The 20,827-nt window shown below is 40.1% G+C and overlaps 1 protein-coding gene across 2 annotated transcripts in view; it reads left to right on the top strand.

Moving 5' to 3' along the window:
* RNF128 (ring finger protein 128) overlaps nucleotides 1-14,914 on the top strand; it is a 101,082-nt gene extending 86,168 nt beyond the window's left edge. For both annotated transcript variants that reach the window (XM_075007625.1, XM_075007624.1), the window contains exons 3-7: nucleotides 1,655-1,726; nucleotides 2,771-2,853; nucleotides 8,410-8,506; nucleotides 10,840-11,008; nucleotides 13,471-14,914. In XM_075007625.1, the coding sequence (XP_074863726.1) occupies nucleotides 1,655-1,726; nucleotides 2,771-2,853; nucleotides 8,410-8,506; nucleotides 10,840-11,008; nucleotides 13,471-13,589 (540 nt within the window). In that variant the 3' untranslated portion in view covers nucleotides 13,590-14,914. The remainder of the gene's footprint in view (nucleotides 1-1,654; nucleotides 1,727-2,770; nucleotides 2,854-8,409; nucleotides 8,507-10,839; nucleotides 11,009-13,470) is intronic.
* The last annotated feature ends 5,913 nt before the right edge of the window (nucleotides 14,915-20,827 follow it).

Below are 20,827 nucleotides of genomic sequence, written 5' to 3'. Positions count from 1 at the left end.
GCATGCAAACGGATGCTCTATTGCCTTCCTGAGTTGACAGGGCACTTGAAACAACAATTCTGATGCATGAACAGTCCATGTTTATGTAAGTTGTTTATTTCAGGTGAAACCTGAAGAAGACACTACTTAAACAATTGTTGACTTGTTCATTACTGATCTCTTCAGCATAAAGAGATAGTTTATGGGCTCATACAGGTAGTTCAAATTGCATCTCGCTTCTGTAAGTCTGTTTAAATTAGTGCTTTTGGTGGTATAACGTGTGTCGGGATGTTGACAGAAGTGCTCTGATGCGTATAGATCATCTCCATGAGCAAACTTAGTGGCATGGGTACATAAGGGTCAAAAACCAAAAGTGCCCTGCTATTCAGCTGTCAAAGTTAAGCGACTTTCTCCTGCTACTGACTTTGTACAAAAGTTATGTATTGTGACTACTAAAAATCTTAGCTAAGTTAAGAACTGAAAATGTGGGGAAGGGATAAAGTTTAAAAACTAATAACCCAGATTCTTTGCTGATTATGTTTACACTTATAAGTTGATACACTCACCCTTTTAACTTGTAGCAGAACATCTATCTTGCCTAGGCTATAAAGATCCTTATCATTGCTGTACTGAGGTGTTGCAGCAATATAGCTGGGTCTGCCTGCCTGTGACTTCATGCCCTGAAGCAGTAGTTACCTGCATAGTAGAGAGTGGTCATCATATTACTGAAGACAATGAAACTTTTGTGACATTTTTAAGCAGAAAGACTGGATTTCATGCTAATTGAATGCTCTGTGGTGCCAGTTGTTTAGCAACAGCTGTTAGACAAGCTAAAGCTTCCACTTTTATTGCCTTTTGTATGTGCCTGTTTCTTGGCAACCTGACACAATCAAATTGATTGACAGGGTGGGTGAAGGAGGTTGAGGGGGGGATGCAGTCCCACTTCCTTGCTTGCATTGTTAGGTACCTGGCAAGTCTTCCAGGGATACTCTTTGATAACATGTTCTACAGGTTTTACCTAGTCTATCCTCAGGCTTAGATTAAAAACTAGATTTCACAAAGATACATATCTTACATATGCTAATCACCAGGTAAAATGGGTTGAATTGTTCTCTGTGTACAGTTGTAGTTACTACTAGGAAGCTCCTGAGTAGTTTATATACATTATGAAATGAACTCACTTCAAAGGCTTGGTTCAGAGGGCATGTTGGCAGTAATCCTTGAGTAGCCAAGGCTAAATGTCAGTCTGTGCTAGGAAGTCACATATATTAACTTCCTTTGATTGAGTTCTACAGCTACTCCTGGCCTGAGTTAATTTGAAGGTTTCATTTGACACTACTAGATCTGTTATAACTTAATCAGCATGGTATTGTGCGTGGTTACACACAAAACCATGGTGCTTCAGTTTTTTATTTTGGTTTTGTGTATATTTTTTTCTCAGTGAAAAGATTTAGAAACACAGTATGCCTTAAAATACACAATTGCATAACATATCCAAGAACTAAGCTTCAGCTGTTTGTTCTGCATAATGTTTTGATACATATATAGATAAACTTTCTCTTCAGAAATCACACTGAATATCTCTGGCGATAGCTGGTTATATTAGGCTTTTGGTCACTATTTTAGGAAAATTAATTCTGTAGTTTAACTAACACTTCTCTCTCTTTTGTTACAGAGACAATTGAAAGCAGATGCCAAAAAAGCAATTGGACATCTACAACTGCACACGTTAAAACAGGGGGACAAGGTATAATTGACAAGATAATTTCCTTACGTTTATTTGAAATGTAATATGATGCTATGTTGCTCAAACTTTCCTCTTCTTGCTTTTAATAAAGTTGTTTTGTAGCATGTGCTAGCTTAATTGCAGTTTGAAATGTAGTTTAACATGTAGTTTGAATAAGGATTTGTGCTACTTTAGCCATATACCAAGAAGCATTGTAGTATAGCTAACTTAGGCCAGAGACGACGACTTACCTTTCCTGTCAGCAGAAAAATCTGCTATGTTTTCACCCATCATTCTGTTGGCTAATGCGCTGAGATTTTGGCAGATGTAACGAGACAAATAATGTCAAAGTCACAGAAGAAGAGAGTTGGGGGAGTAACTTGGGCCAATAGCTTCATTTTAAATGATACTTTTTAAATTATGCCAAATGCTCCTGATCTTTGGTTGTTAGTACATACAGCTACATGTTCTTCACTATTTGTAAGCTTCAGAAGTCGTTCTTCAGTAGAACTGACCCATCTTTACTGCACTCCAGTGTGGTGTAAGGAGGGGTGTGTGCAAATTTTACGCCACATCAAAGTGTTGCTGTTTACCAGCTCCATGTGAACACTGCTAGAGTGAACTAAAAGGTGCTTGAGTTTGCATTAACTTAGTCCTATTTAAAATATAGTCTTCTTTCAAACAGAATTACATTAGTGCAAATATAGGATGCTTGAAGTGCAACACTGGTACACCCTGCAATTCACACTTCTATAGCCTGTACCGCATTGTAGTGTAGCTGTATTTACTTCCCTTTGGCTTTTGCTAAGGTTTTACATATCTGTCCACTGATTAAATGATACTTTGCTGCTGATTAATTCATGGGTTAGCTGTTTAATGCCTCAGATTCAACATCAAACTGCCTGGGTTGGTAATCCTTCATTTGTATTTGTATTTGAGACCTGTTCTAGCTTACTCCAACTAGAACACTTTAGCTTGAGATTCATTTCCACAATAAATATGTGTGCAACTCTCTTAATCATGAACCTGTCGCAAGATAACTAATGACTTTTGCTCTTCATTTAGGAAATTGGTCCTGAAGGTGACAGCTGTGCTGTGTGCATTGAAGTATACAAAACAAATGATGTAGTGCGTATCTTAACTTGCAAGTAGGTTATCTTCTGCTAAATTGCCATCTATATTTTAAATGCTAAAATATAATTCCCAAAAAATTTTGTTAAAAGACAGTAAAGGATGCAAGAGGATATGATCTTACTGTATTTGTTGCCTCATCAAAATAGCCTTAAGCATCCCTGACAGGTTTTCAGATAAACCTTTGAAAATGAAAATGTGTAGTAAAGGTGGCTTATTGCCATATAACACCTTTCAGTGAGGGTGAATGAATTCTTAAGGGTGAGGTACTTTACATAGAGCTTGTATAAAATATTTCCTAGCTTTTAAAAAAAACAAACAAACTCAGATTGGCGTAACACTTCTGTGCTGTTTGTATGAAGCCATGTGGTCTCAAACTCCTAGGTTGGATGGCTTGATTCCTTTTCAGAGGTTCTGACCACCTGCATCTCCCATAAGTTTCACTGGAATTTTGAGTGACTTGGCACCTCAGAAAACCATGCTGTCAAAGTGTAAATGAACAAGGCTTTTTGCTGAAAGTTATGGTGTCTCAGGGACAGCAGTTTATAGTGTAGTGTATGTATGCAGTGTGTCTTTTCTCTGCTTCTTATTATTAAAGTTAGTTACGGAATAGCTGCAGCTTCCTCTACTCTCTCAAGTTAGGATGATGATCAAACGAAAATGGTAAATATTTTCTGCATATTTTAATATTGTACTCCTTACAGAAGCTCAGTCTTAAAGTACTACAGGTTGAACTTTTCTCATCTGGCACCCTTGGGACCTGACTGGTGCCAGATGAGAGAATTTGCCTGATCACGAGAGGTCAATATTGTCTAGCACATTACCAACACTTCCACTGCTTACTGGGCTCTTAGGAGACATTTAGGGCTAAATTACAGTTAAACAACAGCACAGAGCACTTAGCCAGGATTGGTGGCTGTAAAGAAACTTTATGATACCATGGGAAACTTGGCCACACCCATGACAAATGGTCATCCAGCTAACTAGCATCATGCTGGATTACAATTGTTGCCAGATGAGAGAGTTCTGGATTAGAGGGGTTTAACCTGTAGCATTTTCTTGGGCTTCATTACACCTGTTGGTATTTCACAACACCATTTCAGTGTGCACAGTTTATGCTGTCTATAATTGGCCTTTCTTACCCACAAAAGCCCATTACCTGATGAATAAAACTGTTAGTCGTTAAGGTGCTACAGGACTGGTTTTTGTCATTTATAAGTAAGACTTATTTTATAACTATCTACTGTCTTGCCTAAATAGTCCAGCCTTCCCTGAGTGAAAGTTAAAATTAGCGTTCTAATAACGAAACCAGTTGAAGCTAGGAAGCCTTTCTGGGTTTATATAACTATCTATATCTATATATAATCTATATGCATCTATAGGTGGAAGTAAAGTTTGAAGAAAATCTGAAGTCAACACAGTATCAGAGGGGTAGCTGTGTTAGTCTGTAGCTTTGAGAAAAACAAGAAGTCTTGTGGCATCTTATAGACTAACAAATATTTTCGAGCATAAGCTTTCGTGGGCAAAGACCCGCATCATCAGATGCATGAGTAGGGGGAGGCATTTCAGAGTGGTACTTAGAGTGTGGTCCCAGTAAGAGGGAGGGCCAGAGCTGACAAGGTCTATTCAGCAAGGTGGAAATGGCCCAGTATCAAGAGTACTTATCAAAAGAGGAAAAAACAAGTCAGATCAGACAGGGGGATGTGAGCCTTTGTCAGAGTCTAATGGGGAGCTATTAGCACCCAAAGCAGAGCAGATCCCCCTGTCTAATCTGATTTGTTTTTTCCTTTTTTGATAAGTACTGTTGATACTGGGCCATTTCCACCTTGCTGAATAGACTTGGTCAGCTCTGGCCCTCCCTCTTACTGGGACCCCACTCTTTAAGTACCCCTCTGAAACCACCCCCCACTCATGCATCTGATGAAGCAGGTCTTTGCCCACGTAAGCTTATACTCTAAAATATCTGTTAGTCTATATGGTGCCACAAGACTTCTTGAAGTCAACACAAACATCCTGAACTTTGTCTGCTTCAGCAATTTAACTTTGAAAACTTTAGAACAAAAGAGATGAAACTAAGTGCTCAACACTGAGTTAGCTTTTGAAAGCTGAAAACAATTCTTGTGTTAAAAGGGTGCAAAAATGACACTAATGCAATGTTTAGGCTGAGAAGTAAGTTCTGAAGGCAGGACAAATTCAAAGTTATGGTTGATCTCTCATCAACAAGAGGAAGAGAGCCACATTGAACAGAGTGTACTGTAACTGTCAAATACATTATGTAATACAGACTGGAATCTTTTATATTATCTTACCTAAGTATTTGTGTAAGCATGCTACACTTTAATACCATGTAATAGGAGCTCTGCATTAAGAGTTGATGACACCAAGAAATTGACAGAAGCAATTATCAACCCATCTCACAGGTGCAGTGCTGAGCAAAGTGTAGAAGCAGGAACACACATTTTAGTACTAAGGAAAATGTTGTGTTAGTAGTTCAGTAGGTCTCAGCAGCAATCCATAGGACCTCTTACTGTCAGTTATGGTCAACAATGGGTCAACTTCCCAGCATAAAAAAGGCACCTAGCCAGGGTTTTAGACACATCTAAGTTGAGAACATGAAGTCAGCTAACCTTTTCTAGAAGACTGTGTCCATTAGGCAACTAAAATGCCTTGTAAACAGACTATTGGGTGATGAGCAGAGCAATTTTTAGGACTTGTTTCAGAATGATAGAGGGTAGACATACTCAGTATTAAGTGTAAAAGAGAGCACTGTTCGTTTTTTTTATGGTATTTTTTCTTCCATGTCTAAAAGCATTCCCTCTTGGCTCTGGGTTAAAGTTGCACTCTGTTGTTCTGTGCAGAGATTGGTTAAAAGTTCTGTAAATTTGTGGCTATATTTCAGATTTTGGGTTAATATCCAAGTACAATTCAGAGAAATAGTTGACGTTCCTATCATTTTAAAACATGAAAATGGTGTCTAAATAACTACACTAGGGTCACAACATTTGCGAGGGTTCAGTTTTGAGCACCCTCGCGAATGTTGAATTTTGTGAATATCATTTTATCCCATTTTACCCCAGCTGGGGGAGTGGAACTTGGTGGGTTCCTAGACAACTCTAGAGAGCAGTGGGGGGCAGGGGGAGGAGGAGCCTGGCAACAGGGCCGTGGGGAGTCGGTCAGTGGCTGGGCCGTGCCCCTGGCTGGAGGCAGGGTCAGGTGCCCTGCTCTATATAGGCCAGGTTGGGGCCGGTGGCTACCGCTGTGGTGTGGGGCGTGTCTGCACTGCCCGAGTTGCTATGGTTGCTGGAATGGGACCCCCACCTGGAGTGACAGCCAGCAGGGGGGTTCAGCAGACCCATGATGGAGTGGCTGGGTGAGACATGTTCCTCTGCTGGTACCTCACAGGGGAGTCTGGTGTCCACAAATAATTAAAAAAAAACAAAACAAAAAAAAACAGTACAGCATCTATGTTTGTGACTACAGAATGGTACCGATATTTGCGAGTTTAACATTCGTGAATTTAGTCTGGTGTTCCCAGAATGCTCATCATGACAGTATATATCAGCACGTGTTTTGGGACATAAATATTGCATTTACAATATGATGATGACATAAGTTCTCATTCCATGGCAGATAGTGAGTACATCAAAGCACAGGCAGGATGGGCTAGAATTGAAACCAAATGCTCAAACTCTTTGATCGTGCATCTGGACAAGCTAGCGTGAACCTTTGCCATACTGTGGTAGCACAGTGACTGTAGCAGGACTCTGGTTATGGTGGCCTGTTTAGTGGATACAGATGCAGGACTGAAGCCTCAATTTGTAGAAGTTGAAGTTGATCCTGACTAACGCAGTGGGACCCTCACTGGCAGAAACCTTTTTTCACTATTGTGAGAGAGTTCTAAGAGTTTGAGTTGTCCGCTTGAACTGCATCTAAAACTTTTTCTGTGCATTATGATTAGCCATACCCTAAAGAGATCGAGGAAGCAATCTTGGGGTGACAAGTAGAACATGCTTTGCCACTTGAGGACTCTAGCTAGCTACATTAAAACTAGCTTCAACGTGTCTGCCCGAGCTGCAGTCACACCTTTAATAAGTGCACTCTAGACATAGAGACTATCCCTTTTCCTTACCTGGTTTCACTCCAGGCTGAAGGTTGAAAGGAGAAGTAATTTAATCACCTTATAGCTGGACTACAGTTAAGAAAAAAATATATGTAGGTTTCCATATTATCTCCCCATTTCCCTATCCCTCTCCACCCTGAACCATCACCAATTCAGCATGCACATACAAACATGCCTGTGTGTTAGTCTAGGTGAACCTGAGTTATGAATATCTTTAGAATGCAGTTTGTTCATAACTGTGAAATGTTGGTAGTTCTGAACAAAACATTATGGTTGTTCTTTCAGAAGTATACAACTGAACATTAACTTATTACAGCTTTGAAACTTTACTATGCGGAACAAAAATGCTGCATTATAACCATCTTTATATATAAGAAACAAGCAAAGAAGCAAGTTCCTTATTTGTCTAATCTTTTCTTTAAAACTTTCCCTTTTAATAGTTCACATGTAACACAGTACTGTATTTCTATCTCTGTTGCTGCCTGATTATTTACTTCTGGTTAAATGAAGTTGTGCGGTTGACTGGTCAGTCAGCTCATGATTCGGAGGTTCTGCTGTACATATTCCTTGTGTATGCACTCATTTTATGTATTTAAGTCTGTGCAGCCAGTATTCACAATAAACATGCGGGATGAAGTCTTCCTCATCAGGATGAGATCATGATGTTAAAAAAGGCTTCTTAGATTTAGCGCAAACAAAGGAGGCTGTCATGTTTGAGTGACAAATATATTGCTCTTTAATTTAATTTAGGAGTGAAGTATTGACTTTGTTGTTAACTCCACGTATATAAGTTTAAGGTTTATCCACTTGGGGAAATGATTGCTCACACACAAGCTTTAAGAAAGGGTGTAAGATAGGTAACTTGCTGACTTGTTCTAATAAGTTTAAAAAAAAAACAAAACAAGATGCTAACAAAAGCACCAGACATTATTACAGTTACAGATTAGTCATAAGCAATAGCCAGTTCACATAACCACTCATGTGACTTGAATCAATAAAGGCATGTATGATACCTCTCATACCTTGGAAGAGTTAATTTTATCCTTAAGTACTCTTCATAGCTCTTAATATGTGAGCATTCCTTTTCCAGGCCTCAGGGTGATAAACTTCAAAGGGCTTATTTTGTACTTGAAAAAATAGAACCACAAGTTATTGTACAGCAATTGATGGAGCTGTTTGACACTCATGCTTTACTGACGATGATGTTGTCTGTTAACTCTTGTGTAACACTTCTTGAATGTCCCCTTTTTATATTTTAGATCTTATTCATAAACCGTAGTCAATGTAAATACACTTTTGCAGTGTTTATTACTGGGCAACGAGAAGCCCACAGTATTGAAGAGAGTCTGAGAACCAAAGGGGATATTCAGTAATGTTGATCTTACTAAAATATTTAGCTCTATGATTACCAGTGTTAAGACTGAAATACTGATGGTTAACTTTTTTCTACCAGCCATCTCTTCCACAAGACTTGTATTGATCCCTGGCTGTTAGAACACAGGACATGTCCTATGTGCAAACTGGACATACTCAAAGCTTTGGGGGTTGAGGTACGTTAACGTTCTTTTCTAGTGACAAATAATTTCAGAAATGTTAAATGCCAGTAAAATCAATCAACTTATTTTCTCTAGCTACTCCTAGAATGCAGAGAAAAAAAGCTTTGATACTTTATGACTGTCTCCCATATTAAGATGATATTGTGTGGTACCTGAACAGTAAAAAGACTAACTTTGTGGTGAACACTGCTGCTGACTTGACATGTCTTAGTAGCTGCTTGCTGGCTATTTAAAATGTTTTTTTGCTTCAATGTTTCATTGAAGATTAAATTGTCATTAAAAAGTTAGTAGCTGTTTTTAACAGCAATTTGGGTGGGTTTTATAGCAGGCCAGGCTAGCAGATGTGTGCATTTAAGAACTGCAACAGTTAAATTTAGTAGGTCATGAGCTTTCATAGGTAAAACCTAGACTAACAGGACTGCTGCTCTAAAACAGTTAAATTACAACTTATTGCAATAAATTTGTTACGTTAGTGGGGTCTGCTTGCATTTTTGGCAGATTCAGGTATTTATCACTTTTCATTTGTGCCATCACTGCCCCCGCAGCTCCTTCATTAATCCCCAGCAATGTTTAGGTGCCAAGAAGCCTGGCAGTGATCACCATCCTCCCTTCAGCAGATGGCTTCAAATAACATACTTTTAAGGAGCCCATGTTTATCAGAGACTGTTAGTGGGTTAGTAGCAGATGTACCCAGCATCGCTTGGGTCCTTGTGGGGGCTCAGGGCAGAGGATTGGGAGTATATGCGGGGTGCTGAAGTTGGGATAGGGGGTGAAGGTGTAGGAATCGGGGCAGGGAGTTGGAAGATGGGGGGGCATGGGGTTTGGTGTAGGGGAGCTCACGACAAGGCGTAGGGGTGCAGCAGCCAGGCAGAGTTATGGAGTGGGGAGAATGGAGTCAGGGCAGGGTGTGGTCGGGGCTGGAGTGAGGACAGAGGGTGAGAGGTTCAAGGCACAGGGTTCAGTGGCAGGCGGTGGGTTGAGGGTGGCATGTCTCAGGGCAGGGAATCCAGGCCAGGGGGCTGGGAGTCTGGGGGCATGGGAGCTTACAAGTGTGGCAGTGCTGTGGTGGCTCTTCCCCAATAGGCTGGGGCTACTTTCCCAAGTGACAGCTTCTCCCAGGGGCTGGGGCTATGCAGACTATCCCTGCCCTCCAGCTGCTGCCTGCCCCAGTCTCCGGATGCCCCACTCTAGCCTGCAGCTTGTCTGGGGAGGGAGGGACAAGGCTCTGTAGCCCCAGCCCTGTAGCCCCATACCACAGACTGCAGCCTGTCTGGGGTGGGCAGGACTCCATGGGCCAGGACAAGCTTCCAGTCCTGCAATGTGCATCTCCATGTCCTGTCACTATCCCCTGCCCTGCAGTCTGTCCATGGCAGATGTGAGAGGGGGTGAGACTCCAGGGGCCAGCCCCAGCCTCCAGTTGCCATCTTCCCAGCCCTGATGCCCATCTGGGAGTTGGGGCGGTGCTCCAGGGGTTGGCCCTGCCCTGCAGCATCCCCCTTCAGCTGGTTGGGGCGGTGGCCCATTTCTTAGGTTGCGACCGAGCTGCGCTGCCTGGTCCACAGTGGGGAAAGGGAGCCACTTATCAGGTCAAGTGGCTGGCCATGTGGAGCCTCGTCCCCAGCTGTCCCCATTGATCACTCTGCATTAAAGCATCCCTCCTCTCTGTGGCCCCTCCCTTTCCATGATACAGAAAACATTCCCATTCCAGGCACTTCCTGTTTTCCTGGCACAACCAAACCCTGACCTTCCTTAAAGTTAGGGTTAGAGGAAGCGGTACACCAGATTTGATGGCCCAACTGTTATTACTGTTTAGGAGGAGTTCTTGAACAAACTGACTCACAGAGGGATGCACAAATTCTCCTAAATATATACGTAGATTAGGCACTTCTGACCGAGGGAAATTCCAGAATGAGACGCTATTATATTGTGTATTTTAGAGGAAGGGAGGAATAGTGTGTGCAACGAACAAGAATTCAAAAGGTAACAAGTGTCTGAACCTCTTCCAGTTTGGGGCACTAGATCATGTTCGTTTATCTTTCTCTTCTGCTAGATGTGTAGCTGCTTCCTGAGAAGTAGCCCTGCCTGAAAGGGGCCTCATTGGAGGGCAGCTCTCTTGAGCTGACTGTCACTTAGCCCATGAGCCTGAGTTCCATATTTTAATCTCCTTTAGTTTCACTGTGTATTACTTGGGAGGGTTGCTATGAGAAGTCAGCAGGCATGTTCTTCAGCTTGTTCTGCAGACACAAGGCGACAGCTCTGTTGGGCAGTTTACAGCTTCGTAGATAAAATTGGCAATTACAATGTTGCACCTTTATTTTAAATCAAAGGTGGACATAGAAGACGGAGCAGAGTCTTTCCAGACGACAGTGTCTAATGAAGCATCTAATAGAGCTTCACTTAATGAAGAGGATAATCGTAGCGAGACTGCATCATCTGGATATGCTTCAGTGCAAGGAACAGATGAGCCAGCTCTAGAGGAACATGCATCTTCAGAGCGTAAGTATTCAGTGATTCCTATCGCTGTTGGTAATTTCATTAGCTCCTTATTCCATACAATGAATGTTCTCATACTGCAGGACAACTTCAATTTTGTTTTGGTATGGCTGTTTAATTTGCCCCTACAGTAATCCCTCAAAATGCACGATTTTTGAGTTGCACTTAACTCGCATTAATGCAAGTTAAATGCAAATCAAAATTGCTCCCCCGGCCCTGTGTGGCTGCGGTTCAACCCCCTCCACCCCCATGGCTCTGGCTTACCACCCGTGCCCAGCCCCGGCCCCCTTCCCCCGCCCACCTCTGGCTCAACCCCCTTTGGGGCCATGCAGCCTTGGCTCAAATCCATCCCCACCCCCCTGCAGCCCTCACCTACCTCAGGCTTAACTCCCCCAGCACCCCTCGCACGGCCCCAACTGCCCCTCCCCCCACTGGACTTACCTTTCAAAAGGATCTCCAGATGCTCCTGCTGCTTCCCTGGTTGCAGAATGTTTGTTCCCTGGGGAAAAAAGCGCCCCCCCCCCGACTTAAGCGAAATTCAAGTTATGTGAGGCATAACTCGAAGGACTACTGTACTCAGAGGCAGAGTGCATTCAGGTTAATCAGTTTCCAGCGAAGGCTGACACCAGAGGCTGTTGTCTAATAATCTTCTTCATAGAAGTCTGTAGGAATACAAGTCCTGTTTGAGTACTGAAGACCTTGATCCAGTAAAACAAACAACAGGATTCCATTCTGGGGCCAGAAGTTGCAGATAAGGGAAACAGGAGCAGATTCATCTTTAACTTTTGCCTAGATCCATGCCCAAGATGCCTTCTCACCAGAGTCAACTAGCCAGTCTGACTGGTAGCACTGGAAGTTTGTATAAGGGAAACCCATCTGCTCTCTCTTCCTGAATGCTTTGTGCAATAAAGGTTAAGTGACTGTGAATTGAGTGGGATCTGAAATACTAGATGTATATTAACACTGGAAGGAGCTTGACAAATTTTAGTATTGACATTAGAACTCTGAATATATAACCTCTGAAAATCCGTTCGTGTCCACAAAGTTTAATGTTTGCACAGCATACTTAGGAAGAGGAAACCTTCATTTACCCTTGGCATCAATTAAGTTATCTGCTTTCTAACATTTGCACTGCTTTAAAGAAAGCAGTGCAAAACTATTCTTTCATGATCCTATTGAGAAACAAGGTTAAAGAAGAGAGATTGCTAGTTAAACTTTTAAACTATGGATTCCAATGATCCAAAGCAGTTTTAGATTGGCTCATGTCTCACTGCTCTTTGTATTTGTCATGGAAATGTTGCATAGTTTCTGTAGTACTACTAGATAAATCTGTATGCTTGAAATCTTGTACTTGTTATGGAAGAGTTAGGAATAGTTAGTGTAATACTACAAATAATGAAATGCAGTATGATGAATATATCATACTGAATTTCAGATCTCTCAACCTTGAATAGAAAACAAAAGCACAACTATATAAATCTTTCAAAGGCTGTGGATAATCTCTTCTGCAAACTAACAACATTTACTCCTTTCAGAGATAAGCTGTTCTGTTTCATCTCTTTAAACTAGAATGATATAGAAAATGTCGCAAATTATTCTGTACTTGTAGTCTTTGTGATTTATGTTAAATTCAGCTTCTCAAATGGCTCAGTATTTTTGCTGTTGCTTTATCTGGGTTCTTCTCACCTGAAAAATAATTTTAATGGGCTCCATGATGATAGAAAAAGGCAAGAAGCAGAAGAGTTGTTTGCAGGTGTAATAGGAAATGGTTCAAGTGAATAATTACAAATTGGAAAAAATAAGGAAAGCTTGGTATTTGCTGCCACCTGTTGGGATTCTTGCCCTGGAAATGCAAGTAGGATTGTTTGGACAAGAGTTAGTGTGCTCTTTACTTAAACAGTACAGGTCGATCTTTTCTTTATTCAAAATTCTTGAAGACTACATTTTTACAGCCCAATATAAGCCACTTCAGTGTATTTACATATATGACTGAAAAATTTTAACTCTTAGACTCTACTTGCATTTTTCCCCAAATCTTGTATGGATTTATATTTTCTTTTGCTGCAAATTTTAGTGTATTGTAGCCTCACTTGCAACTTTTGTTAAGCTTCTGTTTCTCTTTGCCAGTGTTTCTTCACCATCTTACTTAGGCTGATCTACAACACAACTGTGACCTGGCACTGGTATTCAATGAGATGGTAGCACAAAAGTCTAGTTGGCTTTGCTAGCAGATTTACACAGGTGCCGCCGACGAGGTAAATGAGGAGAGGACAACAAACTTCAGCCCAGAAGGGTCTAGCCTGCTTGTAGGGGTGAAGAGCAACATTTCAATTGCAACATGTTAGGATGTGGCAAGAAGATCTGTTTGTGGCATGATGCTCCAGAGAGGACACATTAGGTTGTATATACTGTAGAATAATTAAGTGATGCAGACACTGTTTGTTTTTTGTCTTTTGTTCCTTAAGGTGACAGCCTGCACCTTGTAAACAATGAGTCCCAGTCTCCAGCAGTGGATGTCCTCCCTCACCTTGACAACCCAAGTTTTGAAGCAGATGAAACACACATCCAAGAAATCAAATCATAAAAATCTGTCAACCAATAATGAATCTGAACCCTTCATAATGAACTACGGTAGCGGCAATGTTACATTGGAAATATTGGGATGAAATGAAATTTAATCGATCACAATTCCATAGTTTGAAACCTTAACCTTCTGCTAATTTAAATCTTTTTATTTTCCATATGGAATTTAGTGTAAGTATTCCTTAGCTAAAGCTGTCTAAAACAGAAATGTATGAAGATAACAATCTGATTTTAACACTGAGCCAGACCTTTCTAATCCACTCAGTTTTGTGCAGAGACATTTCCATTCATCCTGTGAAAACATAAGCTGCTTTTTTACAATATTTTACTAAGGATTCTCCTGTAGTAGCTCTCTCTGTTGGGAATTGTTTGATTGGGAGATTATAGATTTAATATGAAGATGGAATTCTATTACAACCAAATCAATTTTGATCTGACTTACAGATACTTAATTGTTTTATTGAAAGTGATACTCACGTTATTTGTCACTGCACCAAATCCTGTCAAGCTCACCTCTCTCCCAGATATTTTTATGAAATACTTATTTCAGATGAGATAGAGGTTCTAATTAGTCACATAATGCAATATATATTTCTAAACCTATTCTAAGGTTTTAAATAACAGGTCACATCTGATTTGCACAATATTACAAAGGGAATAATTCTAGAATGGAGGACAAAAGCAAACAAAAACCCCTATTCGCTTTCTCAAACTTCTTCTGACTTATGAATAAATGGAGTTTTCAATGGAGTCTGAAGGTTATCACATGGCTCGGGTTTTCTAAATAGCTGCACTCGCAGCAATGTTTGCTAGTCCGTACTTTGTAGGAGTTTGAAATGCTGAAGACTGTCAAATGAAGGTGAAGGTGTATAAACACCAAATAGAACCTAAGGCTATATAGGTGAGAAAGAATGCTAATGAGTATTAGTGGGTGCATAGTTTAGCAAACCAGATAAAATTGCAATGACCCAACTGATCTCCTGTATATGTAACAATAAATTATTGCTGATAGTTTTTTAATATTTGGGGGGAGTGGAACACCAGGGTGCCTTAGTACAAAGTCTAAACCTGATCCACCAAAGTTAACTAAGTATGTCTGTAAATGCACTTTATTTTGTGTCTTTAGTCTGTGGTTGTGTTATTAATGGTAACAGAATTTAGTTTGTTCTACAGAACAGCAATAATGTACTATTGTTTCAAATCTCTTGGGAGAAAACAATGCATTTTCTTATTTCTGTGTAGTATGATTAAAAATGTAGTAAATATTTCATGATTTGTATTGAATTTCTTTGAATATGAAAATGTAAATAAAACTATATTCTAATGGCCTGTCTGAAACTTATTTGTGTTTAGTATTAAAAGTGGTTAGGTACAAATTCCACTTCTGGATAGCCAGTTATTTCAATCTTTTTCACTTTTCCATCCACAATCCCAAAACTGTTTAGGTTCTCCACCCTCACGTCTATATCTGAGAAGAATTATGTCTCAAAGACCAAAATCATGATAAACTAATTCATGCTGCCTATTACATTTGTAAAATAATAAATAAATACTATTTTGAGATGTTTATTGCTTGTATTGCAGTAGTACCGAAGCTCATTCTAAACCATTCTATGTATACAATAAAAGCTATCTGCTCCAAATAGCTTCCTGTTAGGTTGTACCTACACTTGCATTCCTCTTTCAAAAGAGGGATGCAAATGAGGAAAATCAAAATGCAAGTGATTCACTGATTTACATATCTCATGCTTCATTTGCATAATCTCTTTTTTATTTCCCTCATTTTATTCCTCTTTTGAAAGAAGAATACAAGTGTAGACATAGTGCCAGAGACAAACCACAACAGGTGGGTGGAACAAGCTGGACGCATATGGGGTGGAGAAAAGGGGTGGAGGTAAGATATGTTGCGTGGCCTAGCTGTTTATCCAGTTTATAGCCTGTGTTAGTTTTTTTTTTTTTTTTAAAAAGTCTCAGGACAGCTTAGCAGATGTCTTTTCTGTATGCACCATAACAGAGAAGTTTTAAGAAAGGAGTTGATGAATGATGAAGTGGCTGTAAAGATTTTTGACAAGCTTGCCTACAGAGTGGGTGGCATGGGGAAAAGCAGGCAATCAAGGCTGGTATTTCAAGAGCAAAAGCAAAGGTTGATGTGATAATCTAAAAACTGATAGGTAAAAGAAGTATCCTCCAGAGCCTCCACAATTTAGCTCTCTTCAACAGTACATTATATGCAAATAAACAGCCATCCTATTTTAAGAACTAGTAATTAACTTGATATGCACCCTTCATCAGTATCAAAACAAAAAAACAGTCAAGTAGCTCTTTAAAGACTAACAAAATGATTTATTAGGTGAGCTTTCATGGGACAGACCCACTTCTTCCGACCATAGCCATACCAGAACAGATTCAATATTTAAGGCATAGAGAACCAAAACAATAATCAAAGTTGAACAAATCAGAAAAAAAAATTATCAAGGTGAGCAAATCAGAGAGCAGAGAGGTGGTGGTGAGTCAAGAATTAGATTAAGCCAAGTATTAATCTAATTTTTGACTCCCCCCCCGCTTTCTGATTTGCTCACCTTGATCATTTTTTTTTCTGATTTGTAAACTTTGATTACTGTTTTGGTTCTCTATGCCTTAAATATTGAGTCTGTTCTGGTATGGCTACCGTCTGAAGAAGTGGGTCTGTCCCACAAAGCTCACCTAATACATTATTTTGTTAGTCTTTAAAGTGCTACTTGACTGCTTTTTTGTTTTGATACTATATAGACTAACACGGCTCCTTCTCTGTTACTATCCTTCATCAGTATGTTTTAAATTGATATCGTACACCTGGAAATATAGTGGCATAAGTATTAAGAATTCCATGAACTGTTCAATGGCACACATGCTCTGAAGAACTGTTGCATTTTAGAAATAATTCAAAGAATGAAGGTAAATACCCATTCAATGAGTGTGTCAAAACATGGGCATGCTCCTGAGATATACTGTACTATCCCATTGTTTGTCCCAGTTTGCTTTTATGAGAATTACTAAATAATGGGCAAACTTTAGAAAGTGCTATTCATCCTGTTTGCTCAATTTATGAAGGAAATTGAGTAGATTCTGTACACTGATCCACTCTGTCTCCACAAACTGTAGGTCTCTATTGGTATTGAAAGACAGGAATGGAACTAGCATAGAGATTGGGTAGCCTAATGTGAATGTTGGTCATGAAAGGGAATTGTGGAAGGAGAGGATATTGCAACCCTGCAATCCAAGCCCTCTGGCCACCTCTAGCTTAACTTCCACTGGCTTCAGTATAATAGTAGAAAGATCTGGTCCAAACTGACTAATCAAACTACAGGAAGTCCAGCTGACAGTAGTATTTTACAATTCCTGTTTCTGGTTCTGTCTCTTGCATCTGGGTTTCTGCATATGAATGTGAAGTGATAAAGCCTGCTGATCAGTTCTGTGAAGTGCATGTTTCTCTGATGTTTCTGCTAGTACTGTAAAAGGCAGAGTGTGGCTCATAGGAGCACATAAGTGAGGCAAATATTCTGTTATGCCTCCCATTGCTCGTACATGAAAATAATGTTGAATTGATTTTACTGAGATTATAAACTCTGAGGTAGGGTTGGTGTGCCTCCTATTTTGTTCGAGTGCCTAGCATATGTGAGGTATGAAATTGGGGAAGGGAGGAGAACGGACCAGTAGAAAGATTAAAGGACTAATCAAATAGGCATCTAAGGTAATGGGAATAAAGATAATATGCATGTAAATCTGGTGGCCGGAAAACATTTCCCTGAGAAACAGCATGTGGTCAGATTACTGTAAACATATGCATATAAAAGGCTACAGCAAATCTTGTGCAAGGTTACATCCCACACACACTGTCCCTCTGCTAAACAGGCCAGTTTTAATGGTGCATGGACTGAAGTCCACTTGTAAATGCTTTAGCTATGCATATTTTTGTTAAAAGCATGCACAGTGCTTACATCCTTAACTATTTCTCATATGATTATCAATCCACAAATCACTAACTTGTGTGTTTTGAGGAACAATGGTCTCTTTCTTTTTTTTTTTCACTTTGCCTGAACTCTAGAGGAGCTCAACAAAAATGAGAAAAGGTTTAGAAAACCTGAGGCCTGGGGAAAGGTTAAGAAAAAAAATAAACATGTTTAGTCTTGATAAAAGAAGCCTGGGGAAAGGGAGAGACAGTAACAATCTTAAAATATGTTCAGGTCAATTATAAAGACCACAGTGGTAAAGTGTTTTCCATGCCCACTGAAGGTTGGACAAGAAATTATTTTCATAATTTCTAACTGGTGATTCAAGTCAGATATTGAGGGAAGGGGAAATTCTCAGAATAACAAGCTTCCAAAGCAGGTTGTGCAATTTCCGTCACTGGAGAATTTTATGAGCAGGTTAGGCAAACATCTGTCGGGGCTGCTCGGGTAGTCCACTCTGGTCCTCCCTCAATACAGGAGCTGACAATATTATCTCTTGAGGGGCCATTCCAGTCTTCCATTTCTGAGGATCGAACATTACCAACATCATGCGCCATGTATTTGCATTAATGGTAGAGCTTTGTATTTTTATTTCCTTTCTTATTAGTTATTAACTGACCCTACCTGTGACATCACATGAAGTTCTCCAACTATGATTTATGCAGCTTTTCAAGTTTTGGTCTGTTCACTTTGTATTTACATAATTTGACATTAGGGAGTTATGTAAATTACAAGTGGTGGTAGGAGTGTTCCTTTAGGCAAGTTAGGAATAGGAACCTGCCTCAGACTGGAACTGGTCCTTTATAAAAATGGTTAACAATTTGACTGTCTGAAGCCTGCTCCTCTGTTGCCAGAGAACAATGACATATAATCCTAAAAACCTGCAGGCTTCTTACTTTGCAGTTCATTTGTTTTTATTGGCCATAATGCACGCTCCATTAAACTCATGGCAAATACAAAGAACACCTGAATACTGGGATACTTGGAAACAGTAATGGAATAGACTATAATGACTACCATATAATAGCATTCAAGTTACCACTGGCAAATCTAGATCTTCTTTTCTGCTTGCAAAAAGAGAAACCATAGCAAATTTCTTAAGGTCTGCCCATGCTCCTGTGGTTCAGCTCTGTGAAGACTTTCTGCTCAAGCGGCTTCTGTTCACAGACACATGTTGAGCGTTCTTTAAAAAAATTATGCTGAAAAGAAGTTGGGAGAACTTTCTACTCAACAAGGTGATGTGGCAAAATGGGCCAATGATGTGAACTGTCAGATGAATGCTATTGCCTTTCATAATCCCAGACTTTTCAAGCTGTGAGATTTTGTGCACTGGATAGATCCCTTCAGACTTTTAGGAATTATCAACTAAGGTCCTGCTGATGTTAAGCGTTCCTTAATGTCCTTAACAATGTAGCTGTTGAGAGTGTAACTTTCCTAGATGTACCTAGAAAGCATGTGCAGGGACAGCATAAAAATTCTGTAAGAAGTCTGGGCCAAGGAACCAGTATCTGGAAGATTCTTCTCAGCGCTTATTCTTCCTGTGTGGAACTAGAGGGATCAGTGGCATCACAGGACAAAGGTAAAAGGGAATGTTTGCAGCTTTAATTTTACTTGCAACCCTCTAAAATAAAAATTACAGGGCCAAATCCCAGCATAGCTCCATTGCAGTCAGCAGAACTGTGCTGGATTACATACATTAGCTGAGGCATGGGCTTTACTCTTTCATTCATAAACTATGGCTAAACTATGGGGATTTGTTGACAGAATAGCTGTTTTCTTGACAAAGCCCACACAGCATCCAGATTGCCAAATGCATTTTGTCAACAGTAAGTTGACACAACACAGCACTTTTATTGACAGCTGTACCCCACTAGCCACAAGGAAGAATGCTTCTGTGGACAGAGATCCGTTGACAAAACGTCAGTCTGGACGTTCCGGGGGGTCTTCTGTCGACAAAAAAGCCCTCTGGGATGCCACACAACCCTGTCTGCTGTGTTTCCGTGTGGCTATTTTGCCGATAGAGTGGCTGTGAAGTCTGGCCACTTTCTGCCAACAGAGCAGATTGCTCTTTTGATCTCCCTAGCAGTCTGGATGCAATCTGGTGACACAAGTTTTGTCGCAAGATCTCTTCCAATGCAAACTTCTCTTGACAAATCCCTGTAGTCTAGACATAGCTATAGTTAAATGGAGGCTGTCTGTACAGAGAGACAGATGTTATTCTGCCTTCAAGGCACACTGAGAAGCGCTATGGTCAGCATCACCAATGTGTTAAATAGGAGCAAGGGCTCCAGGTCAAGTGAATGAGATGTCACTGGCTCCACGTGTACACTTTAGAAGGAACATGAGGTTGGAGCTTGGTGCTGAAGTTCCCTATGCCTTTTCACAGAAGTGTTTAAGTCCACTTTAAGATTGCACCATCTTAGGTCCTCTACAGAATGCTAAAATTGTGACTTTACTTAAAAAATGATGTCCCCTTGTTTCCTGCCACTTATGCAAACTTATGTCAAGTGGAGCAGAACCATAACGTCAGTGATAATCAGAATCACAGTTATGGAAAAGATATAACCGGTTATTACTCCACTACCATTCTTCATTGAAACTCATGTTCTGCTGCCTCAGACTAAGCTTTTATCTTTTGCTATGGAATGCTTTGACTAGAATGCAAAACTAGCTTTCATGAAGATTTAATTAAATGATACTGATTGAAAGTTTAAATCTACAAATTTGCTTGCCAAAGAATAGCTTTGTGTGTTTTAAGTCTTTAGTTAACAATTCTCTTCCAAGTGAATGTGAAAGAAACAGATGTCAAAGGGTATGTCTACAGCTGCAGCCTTTAGTGACAAGTTTGCGTCGACAAACACTGTCGCTAAATTCAATGTATGTGAATGCTGTTTATCAGCACTTTTACCAACAAAATACTTCCATCCCCAACAGAAGGATTTTGCTTTGTTGGCAGCAGAGCACTCCTGTTCACAAAGCAACCTTCACACTTTGTCACAGCACAGTTGTGTTGTTTTGAGGAGGGAAAGCACCCACAAACAACAAAAGTTTTGTCCACCTGCAGACATAACCACAGACATTGAAAAACAACATAAATCTGGGGCTGAAAAATGCTGTCAGCTTTTCGTAAAGACATGATTACAATTATTTTCTTAAATAGCTGATGAGCAATGTCTTAAATACTGGAATTCTTAGTAAATAAGAGCAATGCTTATACATGTAGTATTACATTGCAATAGATCAGAAAGGC

Source organism: Carettochelys insculpta, chromosome 13 (genome assembly GCF_033958435.1).
Source record: "Carettochelys insculpta isolate YL-2023 chromosome 13, ASM3395843v1, whole genome shotgun sequence".
Taxonomy (NCBI): Eukaryota; Metazoa; Chordata; order Testudines; family Carettochelyidae; genus Carettochelys; species Carettochelys insculpta.
Note: the sequence above shows the minus strand (reverse complement) of the source record. Positions and strands in the feature narration are given on the sequence as shown.